The sequence below is a fragment of the Pseudonaja textilis genome, chromosome Z (assembly GCF_049901715.1).
Source record: "Pseudonaja textilis isolate UNSWEBS1 chromosome Z, rPseTex1.2, whole genome shotgun sequence".
Classification (NCBI taxonomy): Eukaryota; Metazoa; Chordata; class Lepidosauria; order Squamata; family Elapidae; genus Pseudonaja; species Pseudonaja textilis.
Genome location: NC_142008.1, coordinates 125,835,908 through 125,848,796, shown reverse-complemented (window position 1 = coordinate 125,848,796; position 12,889 = coordinate 125,835,908). Strand labels below are relative to the sequence as shown.

Below are 12,889 nucleotides of genomic sequence, written 5' to 3'. Positions count from 1 at the left end.
TGTCAGCTAGGCGTTTGGTTCTGGAGTTGAGGGTCTTGGCTACGGAGTTGATCTGTGCAGGGTGATGATGGGATTGTGCGTTTAAGTAGCAGTTGGTGTGTGTTTTCTTCCGGTGGATGGTGTGTCCTAGGGGGCCATTGGGTTTTTTTGTAAATTAGGACATCCAGGAAGGGAAGTTGGTTGTTGGTTTCTGTTTCCATGGTGAATTGTATTTTGGGATGTAGGCTGTTGAGGTGTGTGAGGAAGTTGTCCAGTTTTTCTTTCCTGTGTGGCCAAATTACGAAAGTGTCATCTACATATTTGAGCCAGAGTTTGGGTTTGTGTTCGGATTTGTCTAGAGCATTGGTTTCAAAGTGTTCCGTGTATAGGTTAGCGATGATGGGTAAGAGGGGTGATCCCATGGGTGCTCCTTCTATCTGTTTGTATCTTTGTCCATTGTAGATGAAGTCTGTGTTGGTTAGGCAGTGGTTGGTCAGATCTAGGATGTACTTAGGGAGGTTGTATTTGTTTTGGATGGCTGTCAAGGCTTCTTTGATGGGTACTTGGGTGAAGAGGGATATGACATCAAAGCTCACAAGTAGGTCGCTGGGTTGTAGGTTTTGTTTCTTTATTGTTTCTATGAAGTGGAAAGAGTTTTGTACGTGTGGGGTGTAAATTCTGTGTATTGGGTTTGTCTTTGTCGTGTGTCAGACAAACCCAATACACGAGCCTGATGATGGCAGATGAGATTCTGCCGAAATGTCGCTACAACTTTAAAAGCACAACTACAATGACGTGGGAAAATACCCGAACAAAGCTGAATACCATACACGTAAGTACCCATGAAAACTTAAGAAAACATATATATAAGAATATTATTACATACATACATACATACATACATATAATAATATTCACTTGTATATAATAGCATTCTTCTGACTTCTAATTTCTACTTTTATTATCTAATCATTGGTAACAACAAATCACAAGTTAAAAAAATATCCAGTGTCTTCTTTATCTTTAATGTTAACCTAGTCATTTCCACACAATCTTAATATTTTTTAAAATTATACTATTCCTCTTGAAGGAGTTTTCTCATTTTTCCAAAGGGGTGCAAATACAATTTATGCGGGCATCCAAACATGTATTAAATATATACTCCCTTTATTATAATAATAATAATAATAATTATATTTTTCTGGCAAAGTACCTAAGAAAAATATTTCTGTGGCTTTCAATCGATATGTTGCTTTATCCTTTTCTGTAGCCATGTCTGTATTTTCATCCAAACTTTTATTTTTTGCCTTTGGGCAAGTCCATCACATTGGTACCATTTTCCCCGAAAATAAGACTGGGTCATATATTAATTTTTGCTCCAAAGGATGTATTAGGGCTTATTTTCCGGTTAGGTCTTATTTTGGGAAAAATACGGTACTAAATGCATCTTTATTGTTTGGCTGACAATCTTAAATGGGGCTTATTTTCAGGGTAGGGCTTATATTACGAGCACCATGGAAAATCATGCTAGGGCTTATTTTCAGGGAAATGTGGTGCTAAATGTGTTTGTCTGGCTGGCAAGCTTAACGGGGGCTTATTTATGAGGTAGAGCATTCTGAAAAATGATTCTAGGTCTTATTTTCCAGTTGGATCTTATTTGGGGGGAAACAGGGTAGTATGAACCCAGTATTTGGCTCCATTTCCAACATTTGGTGGACGTGCTTTTAAACATCTTTGCTAATCTTGCTGAGTTCTGCTCATCGGAGCTGGTGAACCTCGGAGAGCACTATGCAATGTCATTTTATTTCAATGCATGCCGATGAGTGTACATTCAAAGTGACAATAATAAAAACAAAAGTTAGTTATTCAAAAATTCTCTCTCTGTCTCCTTAAAAAAAAATCTCCTTTTTTTCCACGAGAGAAGAAACAGCAGAGAATAAACATTTCCTACTCCTTCGGAATTTATTTTGGTTTCTGTTGCCTTGTCTTAGGACTAGGTGGTCCTTGGCTTACAACATCCATTGGGGGTGGAAACTTTTGTTGCTCGGCGAGATGGTGGTTAAAAGAGCCGTGTCTGATTTTGTGGCTTTCCTGCCATGGTTGTTAAGGGAATGATTGAGTGAGTTTGGATTCCCCTGTTGGCTATGCTTGTCGTAAGCTAGTGTTGTGGTTAGCCGGCAGCAGGTGTGGATGGCTGAGGAGAGCGAGGACTCTGAGGAGGGGCCAGGACCATCAGGGAGTGGACTGCTGCCTTCAGAGATTGTGAGGGCTGGCAGCAGCGATAAGGAGGTTCCCGAGGAGCCTGTGCCAAGTGCATGCTTGCAGAAAGAGCAGCTGCAACAGCACGGGTGACTCGGGAGTAAGGCTGCAAGGTAACGGCCCCTCCTTCAAGAAAATAAAAGCCAGCTGTGAAACGTACTTTGCAGGAAGCAAAGACGTTTTGAAACTCAGCCTCGTGGACATTCCAGTTGGTATTTGAAGACTCTCTTGTGTTGTAAACTATTTCTTATCTGTTTTGTTTTTTTAGGCAGCCTTGCAAAAACTTGGCGAGGCTCTTTCTTGTCAGAGCTAATTTGTTGGAAGCATCTGGGAAGAAACAGGATTCTTAGCTGAAATTTTAAAAGATTATACTGCTGCCTTAGTTTTGCGTTTGCTCTCTTGGAACCAGGTTTGGATCAGAACAGCTGGTTGGCTGGGAAGGTCACACAAATGGCAATCACCTGAGGTCATAAGTCATAAGTTGGAGTCTTAAGTCGAAAACTATAGATATAGATAGGTAGATAGATAGGAAGGTAGATAGAGAGATACATGATAGAGAGAGACAGACAGAGAGAGATAGACAGAGAGAGAGATAAATAAGATAGAGATATAGAGACAGAGATGATAGAGAGATGATAGAGAGTAATAATATGTAGACAGAGATAGATAAAGAGAGAGAGAGAAAGAGAGAGAGAGAGACGATAGAGAGATGATATATAGAGATAAATAAATAATATATAGACATTGATAGAGATGATAGATGATAGAGATACCTACAGAGAAATAATGGAGATATAGAGACAAATAAATATAGATATATAGAGAGATGAAAGAGATAGATAGAAATGATAAAGATGATAGATAGAAATGATAAAGATGATAGATAGAAAGATATAAGAGAAACAGAGAGATAAGACAGACAGAAAGAGAGAGAGAAAGGGAGAGATAGATATACACTGCTCCAAAAAAAATAAAGGGAACGCTTAAACAACACAATGTAACTCCAAGTCAATCGCACTTCTGTGAAATCAAACTGTCCACTTAAGTAGCAACACTGATTGACAATCCATGTCACCTGCTGTTGTGCAAATGGAATAGACAACAGGTGGAAAGCAGAGGCAGTTAGCAAGACATACCCCAATAAAGGAGCGGTTCTGCAGGTGGTGACCACAGACCACTTCTCAGTTCCTGTGCTTTCTGGCTGATGGTTTGGTCACTTTTGGATGCTGGCGGTGCTTTCACTCTAGTGGTAGCATGAGACGGAGTCTACAACCCACACAAGTGGCTCAGGTAGTGTAGCTCATCCAGGACGGCACATCAATGCGAGCTGTGGCAAGAAGGACCGCTGTGTCTGTCAGCGTAGTGTCCAGAGCATGGAGGGGCTACCAGGAGACAGGCCAGTACATCAGGAGACGTGGAGGAGGCCGTAGGAGGGCAACAACCCAGCATCAGGACAGCTACCTTCGCCTTTGTGCAAGGAGGGGCAGGAGGAGCACTGCCAGAGCCCTGCAAAATGACCTCCAGCGGGCCACAAATGTGCATGTGGCTGCTCAAACGGTCAGAAACAGACTCCGTGAGGGTGGTATGAGGGCCCGACGTCCACAGGTGGGGGTTGTGCTTACAGCCCAACACCGTGCAGGACGTTTGGCATTTGCCAGAGAACAGCAAGATTGGCAACTTCACCACTGGCGCCCTGTGCTCTTCACAGATGGAAGCAGGTTCACACTGAGCACATGTGACAGACGTGACAGGGTCTGGAGGCACCATGGAGAACGTTCTGCTGCCTGCAACATCCTCCAGCATGACCGGTTTGGCAGTGGGTCAGTAATGGGGTGGGGTGGCATTTCTTTAGGGGGCCGCACAGCCCTCCATGTGCTCGCCAGAGGTAGCCTGACTGCCATTAGGTACCAAGATGAGATCCTCAGACCCCTTGTGAGACCATATGCTGGTGCGCTTGGCCCTGGGTTCCTCCTAATGCACAACAATGCTAGACCTCATGTGGCTGGAGTGTGTCAGCAGTTCCTGCAAGATGAAGGCATTGATGCTATGGACTGGCCCGCCGGTTCCCCAGACCTGAATCCAACTGAGCACATCTGGAACTTCATGTTTCGCTCCATCCACCAATGTCACCTTGCACCACAGACTGTCCAGGAGTTGGGGGATGCTTTAGTCCAGGTGTGGGAGATCTCTCGAGACCATCCGCCACCTCATCAGGAGCATGCCCAGGCGTTGTAGGGAGGTCATACAGGCACGTGGAGGCCACACACACTACTGAGTCTCATTTTGACTTGTTTTAAGGACATGACATCAAAGTTGGATCAGCCTGTAGTGTTTTTTTCCACTTTAATTTTGAGTGTACCTCCACATCCAGACCTCCATGGGTTGCTACATTTGATTTCCATTGATAATTTTTGTGTGATTTTGTTGTCAGCACATTCAACTATGTAAGGAACAAAGTATTTAATAAGAATATTTCATTCATTCAGATCTAGGATGTCTTATTGTCGTGCTCCCTTTATTTTTTTGAGCAGTGTAGATAAATCTCTTCCTATTTTTGAATTTTATTTTCATTATCTAGGGCAGTGTTTGTCAATCTTAGTAAGTTTGTGTGCATTTCAACTCCCAGAATTCCCCAGCCACCACATCAGATTTCCATTTAACTGGGATGTTCAACGTGTTATTAATTTAGCTTGAACAGAATATATGTAGGGTTGAACTGAGAAGGCTCTCGATGCTCTCTGAGCTGGGTGGTTTCCTTGCAGACGTTTCATGACCCAACTAGGGAACATCATCAGTGCTAGAAGGGAGAGGGGTTTGTGGAGAGGAGGAAGGAAGGAAGGAAGCAAAGAAGGAAGGAAGGAAGGAAGGGAGAGGGGTTTGTGGAGTGGAGGAGGAGGAGGGAAGGAAGGAAGGAAGGAAGGAAGGAAGGTGCTTTCGGAGCTGGGTGGTTTCCTTGCAGACATTTCATGACCCAGCTAGGGAACATCATCAGTGCTAGAAGGGAGAGAGGAGTGGGAGTGGGGGGAGGAGGAGAGTGACTGTGGGTTCTTTGTATTCTCCGACCTTGGTTACTTTCTTGCAGACATTTCATGACCCAACTAGGGAATATCATCAGTGCTAGAAAGGAGACGGATTTGGGATGAACGGGGGGAGGAGGAGGAGGACTATGCAGTCCTTGATACTCTCTGAGGACTCCACAATTGAGCTTCTCACAGGTTAATTTTTTACTTTTTGTTAAACTGAAGTCAAGGTATATTATGTCTACTGCATTCCCAACATTTACAAAGAAAATTAGCCCGTGAAAAAAGAAGGGCGGGGGGGTTGAAAGGTCAGTAGGGCCATTTGTTCTCGACGTATCCAAGTTGAACTTCTGCTAAAATTGCAGCCTTGGTTTTTAGGGAGTTTTTCAATTTCATTACAATAAAGTCCACAGCGAGGCGGGTTTTTTTTTTTTTTTGTCCAAAACAAGTCTTATTTATTATATACAAAACAAATACATCAATTGCAAGTCGTACAAATCGTTTAAAAAAAAAAAATAGACAAAACGCACACAGCACCCGAAGGGATGAATGTTTTAAATAAGGCTAGGTTTTACTCTGAGAATCCTTCTTTTCCTAATTCCAATTTGCATTCATCCCTCCAAACTCCTCCCTTCCCACCCTCACACAAGAAAAGGTTAAAAATCCAAGCAAGCAAATGTAACCCAAGGTAAAAAAATTTCTTCTTCTTCTCCAAAATATGATTTTGCAATCAAAGCCGGGAACATATTTATTGGGAGGATTTAAAGGGCGGGGGTTAAAAACGATCCGTATTTTTGAGGGATAGGCTCGAAATCAAAATGGTCCTTCGCTTCACCCAAGGTTTCCCCGGGGAGTCAATGTACATATTTACACAACCCGAGCAATGTTTGAAGTCTCCAACCAGCCTTCCCAAGAGTTAGTTATAGGAGTTTTCGGCTGGGCTGCCCCATGGAAAAGGGAGACCCCTTTCCCTGGGTCAAGAGGGTGTGATTTAGACCGGTTTGGACCGGTTTGGATGAACCGTTGTTAAATTTGTATCTGATTCGCCAAACCAGTATTTGAACCAGCCGGCTGGCCTCGCCCAGCCCCGCTGCTCCCAGCAGTCTTCACACGGCCCGTTTATGATGCAGGTAAATGCACGGGAGCTTGGGGAGGAACGGGCCTTTCAGAAGTCTGGAAATGGGCCCATTTCTGGCTCCTGGTGAGCCTCCAGAGGCCAAGGGAGGCCATTTTCTCCTTCCCGGAGGCCCGAGGGAAGCCTCCGGACTCTGGGGAAGGCAAAAAACAGCCAAACCAGAAGTACCAGTAGGCCATGCCCATCGTGGCCATGCCCACCCAGCAACCGGGCAGCGAACCGGTTGCTGGGATGTTTGAATCCCACCCCTGCCCTGGGTGACGTTGGGAGTGTCAAATTTCCCTGCCCCCCAAAAGATGCCAGTCTTGTCAACATCTGCCAGAGTGTGAATTCTAGGGGGGCAAAAGTAGCAGAGATCCCAAATGCCAAGGTTTTGGGGGAGAACTCCCCCCAATGGTTGGGGGCTTTCTTTAGATCCAACCTTTGTTTAGGGCCACCCAGAGGCTATCTTCTCCTGATGGATCAGTTTATTAAAAGGGTGAGGGGGGTCCCACCCAGGAAACCTCACTATAGCGCTATTCCTCAATCTCATTGCCTCCGAATACACTGGACTCCAAACCCCATAATCCCCTGGGTCCAATGGATTTAACGGGAGTCTTGCATCGCCAATCCTTCCTCGGGCAGCCCGAGAAAAATGCACCAAGGGGTTAACTCCTCCCTTCAGGGCAGATCCCCAATGAAAACATTAAAATATCTCTACTTAAAATAGGATTCCCCATTTCAAAAATAAAATATAATCAACTCATTCAATCGAAGGAATAATAAAACAGGTTAAAAGGAGGAAGGACTCCATGAGAGGGGAATTTAAAAGTCTAAAAATACCCAACTGGGCAGCAAAATCCAGGCTGTTCCAGGCTCGGTGGCCCATGGGTCTTGGCAGTGACCCGGGGCATCTAGACATATTCTCGGCTACTGGGGGGCTTGGAGATGGGCTTTGCCGCAGGATACTGGCGGTTCTTATATCCGGAGGAATCTCCCGGACACGAGCAGGAGAGCATCCCACCCCCCAGCAGCGACAAGGCGGCACCTGCCCAGCCAAGGAAGATGGCAGGGCCAAATTGTACCTGTGGAAGAGAAAGAGACTCCGTGTAAGATAACAAATGAGGGTGTGTGTGTGTGTGTGTTCGGAGAGGTCCCGCCACCCCCTAAGCCCCTCCCCACTTCCCTGTCTCTGCAGCCCCGGAGAAAGAATTTGCTGGGTGCGTGAATTCTAGATGAAAAGGACTCTTCCCTGGAGCAGTTACAGGGTGCTCTCCGGACATCACCTTGCTCCGATGTTTTCCCCACATTCTCTCTTCCTTCCTCGGAAGCAGCAAAACGGGGGGAGCGAGGAAACGCCAGAGGTGGGGTGCAGAAGTAGGGGGGACCCATCTCAAAAGGGACACACTCCAAACAGGAGAACGAATTTGCTGGATGTGTGAATACCACATTTTGAGGGGTGAGGCAAAGTCAGGCGCAGCCACCCCTTTGCCCTGGAATGGGCAGTGGGATGTCTACCACCGCCACCCCGTTCCTCTGGACAACCTACCTTTTATTCAAAGGGGACAGGGGGTTGTAAAAATCTTGTATGATCTGGTGTGCACTCCAGGAACAAGCGACCAGCGAACACAAACCTAAGCGAGTGGAGAATAAAAGGAAAGTCACAAAACGGTTTGATGGCTCTTTTTTTCTTCCTCCACAGAGGTGAGATAAACCTATCTAGTGAATAAATTTGATATTTGGGGTAGTTTGCCATTATGGAGACCAGCAAGGTCTACTTTGGGCTTACAGAAAAAAAAAAAAAGCCAAAATATGTTTGCTACCTGTACAGGAAGTCCTTGACTTGGAAGCAAATTGAGCCCTGGATTTTCTGTTGCTAAGAGTTTTTCACCAAATTTTGTCCCTTTTTGCGATCCTTTTTGGCCCACGGTCATTCAGTGAATCCTGGCAGTCGTTAAGACATTAATGTCAACTAAAAAAAACAACTCCTTCGGTCTTTTTAATTGCCAGCAAAAAGGGATTGTGGGTGGGTGGGGAACAGTGCATTCTTTAAATGCTGCAGATAGTTGCTAAGCAGCCGAAGATGTTGGCGTGCAAGATTATTACTGGAGAGCATGATTGATGACTCTTGGGCTATGGATGTGTCCCATTGGAGAATATACACCCAGGGGGTGGGAGGAAGACCAGGGTCAAAGTGGAAATGATGTGTTTTAGTGTCGGCTGCAACCAGGAAACTCCGAGATATGCGGCTAGAGATTTGTGGTTTGAACGGGGGTGCATGTTGGAGCCTTGACAATTAACACAGTTGTTCAGCAACTCCGGTTTCACCAATGACTGAGAACAGAGAACAGAGCTGGAGATCCCAAAATCGATTGGTAGGAAAACAGGGTGGGGAATTTTCCCGCAGACTTTTTGGGGGATTTTCCCAGGGTCTTTTTTCCACAGGATTTAAAATTAGGAGTTTGTTAGGAATGTAAGTCACCTAACAGCTATTTGGGTTGGACAATATATAAAACCAGGATAGACATTTTAATATTGTCTCTTTAAGTGAATCATAAAAGTGTAATTGGGTGTGGTTTCTCAAACAGCCATAAGATGGAGCCAGAAACCTGGTTTGTCTTAGTCTGAGTCTCAGTCTGAGTGAGAGTGTATCTCTGTTTCCTTCTGTTGGAATTCTTGCCGTTGCTCCATTTTTCCTAATTGACTGATATTTCTGGATTTGATGTAAGTCTGAGACTGAACTGTTTTTGACACTGGGCTTTGTTATTGGATTATCCCTGGACTGAAAACTGACTGAATTAACCTGTGAATGACTTTGGACTGCTTCTTTTGAACTTTGCTTAAACCTTTCTGGAAGTAAAAACCTACATTTACTGTACAGTGTATCTGTGTGCTGTGTGTGTATTATTCAAACACTACTCTCCACTACGTCTCCTGTACGCGCTCATTCTCCTAACGGGGAATTACCTCAACAGAGTTGGTGGTCCCCGAGGTCCAAAAGGTTGGCGACCCCTGAGCTAGAGGATCTCAGGCAATGCTAAATAAAGCCAAGGCAAGGAAGGGCTGCTTCCCTCAATGACGGAAGCAAAAGGTGGCTTGTCTTCATGGGAGCCCCTTTCGGGGTGACCTGCCCATGGGGAACACGGTGACCTTGCGCCAACAGGCTGGGCTCCCTACCCAGGTTGGGAAGAAGGGACAGAAGGAGGATACTCACCCGCCACCAGGAATATGATGCCGCCCGTCATGGCAATGCGGGCTTTGGTGACCTTGTTGTCATCTCCGCAGTGGGTACATTTCATGCCCATGGTGGCGATGCCAATGGCGATCACGCCCAGGACGATGGAGAGGACCATCAGCGCCCGGGTGGCTTGCAAAGCAGCTGCAGGGAGGAGAGGCAGAAACAGAAGGTCAGAGGGGCTCAGCTGCAGCTGGATTTGGGGAGGGGTATAGAAATATAATGCATGGAATGGTGGCCTAGAGGGGGAGCTCTCGCCCCACAGTCAGGAGGCTGTGAGTTCGATCCCAGGGAGAGGCGGATATTTCTTTCTCCGGGCACAATGAGAATAATATCTGCCGAACAAAACTCCGCACTGGTGACAGGTGAGGCATCCGGCCAGTAAAACCCTCAGCTCCATTCAGTCGCCATTCAAATTTGGGGGTCCATTGTGGAGTGGAAATGAGCGGTGCGGTGGCCTAGAGGGGGAGCTCTCGCCCCACAATCAGGAGGCTGGGAGTTCAATCCCAGGGAGAAGCAGATATTCTCCCTCTGGCCACAATGAGAATTATATCCGCCGAACAAAACTCCACACTGGTGACAGGAAAGGCATCCGGCCAGTAAACACTCTGCTAGTTCCAGCTTGCTTCCCTTCCCCCGTTGCTTCCGGTCCTGTGCGGGGTTGGACTACATGACCTCCAAGGTCCCTTCCCACTCTTGTTATTCGAAATTCGGTTGTCCTGCCTTCCTCTTCTTTTGGGGGGTGGGGGAAGACGGTGTAATTCAAGGTTTTCTAGGTCAAGAATTTCGAGTCTGGTGGCATAAGGTCTTCTGCAACGAGTAGAGGAGTGGAGAACTCTTCTTGTGAAATATTTCTAGACTTTCTCAACTGCGTTAATATCAGATACATAATGCGGGTTCCAGACTGATGAGTTGTATTCAAGTATTGGTCTAGCAAATGTTTTGTATGCCCTAGTTAGTACTGTGGACATAACATATTTAGATTTCAGCAAGGCATTCGACAAAGTAGACCACAAGCTACTTCTTAGTAAGCTAGAAAAAGGTGGAACAGATAGCACCACCACTAGATGGACTCGCAACTGGCTGGCAAACCCTACTCAATGAGTAATCCTTAATGGGTCTAAGTCTACCTATCTAGTCCAACCCCCCTCTTCCCAAGTGGGAGACCCTACGCCATTTCTGACACAGGGCAGTCCAGTCTCTTCTTGAAAGCCTCCAGGGATGAAGCTCCCACAACTTCCGAAGGCAACTTCTTCTGTTCCATGGGTGGATTGTTCTCCCTGTCAGAAAGTTTCTCCTTATTTCCAGGTTGAATCTCTCCTTGTTCAGTTTCCATCCATTGTTCCTTGTGTGGCCTACAGAAGCTTTAGAAAATAGCTTGACCCCTTCCTACCTGTGGGAGCCCCTCAAATATTGGAAGACCGCTATCCTGTCTCCCCTGGTCCTTCTCTTCCGTAGACGAGCCAGGCCCAGTTCCTGCAACCGTTCATCGTATGTTTGAGCCTCCAGTCCCCTAAAATCATCCTTGTTGCTCTTCTCTGCACTTTTTCTAGAGTCTCAACCTCTTTTTTTATAATGTGGTGACCAAAACTGGATTCAGGTGTGGCCTTACTAAGGCTTTACAGAGGGGTATTAGTACTTCCCTTGATCTTGACTGTATCCCTGTTAATACAATTTAGGATTGCGTTAGCTTTTTGGGCTGTTGCTGCACACGGCTGGCTCCTCTTTAGCTGGTTCTCCACTAAGACTCCAAGATCCCTCTCCCAGTTCCTGCTATTGAGCCTGGTTTCTCCTATATGCCCATATGTGTCCTTTGGGTTTTTCTTGCCTAAGTGTAGGACTTCCCTTTTCTCTACATTGAATTTTGTTATATACGGCTGTCTTCTAGTCTGTCAAATCCCTCTGGATGTTGAGCCTATCTTCTTGGGTGTTGGCTATTCCTACCAGCTTAGTATCATCTGCAAATTTGCTAAGTTCCCCTTCTATTCCCTCATCTAAGTCATTAATGAAGATATTGAGGAGTCCTGGGCCTAAGAGGGAACCTTGTGGCACCCCACTGCTTCCTTCCCCCCAGGTAGACTTCTTAGACCCATGAAGGACTACTCGTTGAGTAGGGTTTGCCAGCCAGTTGCGAGTCCATCTAGTGGTGGTGCTATCTCTTCCACGTTTTTCTAGCTTATCAAGAAGTAGGTTGCGGTCTACTTTGTCGAAGGCCTTGCTGAAATCTAAATATATTTTGTCCACAGTCTGTTGCTGGTCTACTAATTTAGTCGCTGTGTTGAAGAATGAAATGAGATTGGTTTGGCATGATCTGTTCTTAACAAACCCGTGCTGACTGCTAGGACTATTCACCTGTGGAACAGCTTGCCACCAGAAGTTTGTGGGTGATCCCTCTCGGGAGGTTTTGAAGAAGAGATTGGACAGCCGCCTGTCTGGAATGGGATAGGGTCTCCTGCTTGACCAGGGGTTGGAATAGAGGACCTCTGAGGTCCTCTCCAGCTCCATTCTGATTAATTGATTAAAAGGGTTGAGAATGAGGCAGCTGGGAGGGTTGGCTGACGGAATGGGGGGGTTCACTGGCATTGCTTTCTGGATACCCCAGCACCCACTTTTTGTAAGCTGGTCTGTTCTGACAGCCATGCCTTCTCCCCCCACAAGTCTGGCCACCCTGATGGAGAACTGCTGCACCTCAATATCCACCCAGCACCCCAATTCTCATCCTGGCACCACCACACACACCCCACCACCCCAATAGACACCCCAACATCCCAATACGCAACCTGGCACCCCAATAAAGAACCTGGCACCCCAATAGACAGCCCAAACCCCCCAAAACCCACCCTGGCACCCAGTGCCCACTCCTGGCGTTTGATATACATCCCCGCACCCCAATGCACACTCCAGGATCCAAATACCCCTCCCTGGCACCCCCAATAAACCAGTATTCACTCCAGCACCCCAATACCCATCCCTGGCCCTCTAGAACACACCCCAACACCCAATATCTAATCCCAGGACCCCAATACACCCTCCAGCACCCCAATAACAGCCCCCGGTCCGGCCTTCTGCGTTAAATTAACCCCGGATCCCCAAATCAGGGCCCACGGCACCCCCATAGGGCATAGATCGGAGGGCATAGCTTTGGGGAAGTCAAGGAAGCTGGTGTGTTTGCCTGGGTGTGGCACACACTTTGCCAGCTCAGGCCTAAACAGGGAACTGTGCCACCCCATGGAAGGAAGCAGGTGGGGGGAGGTTGCTGATGGCCCCCATCCATGGTGAGAG

The 12,889-nt window shown here is 46.5% G+C and overlaps 1 protein-coding gene across 1 annotated transcript in view; it reads right to left on the bottom strand.

Moving 5' to 3' along the window:
* Positions 1-5,768: 5,768 nt before the first annotated feature.
* CLDN7 (claudin 7) overlaps positions 5,769-12,889 on the bottom strand; it is a 15,622-nt gene continuing 8,501 nt past the window's right edge. Inside the window, 3 exon segments of the mRNA XM_087916453.1 lie at positions 5,769-7,457; positions 7,918-8,006; positions 9,587-9,751. Of these exon segments, the coding sequence (XP_087772579.1) occupies positions 7,287-7,457; positions 7,918-8,006; positions 9,587-9,751 (425 nt within the window). The 3' untranslated portion in view covers positions 5,769-7,286.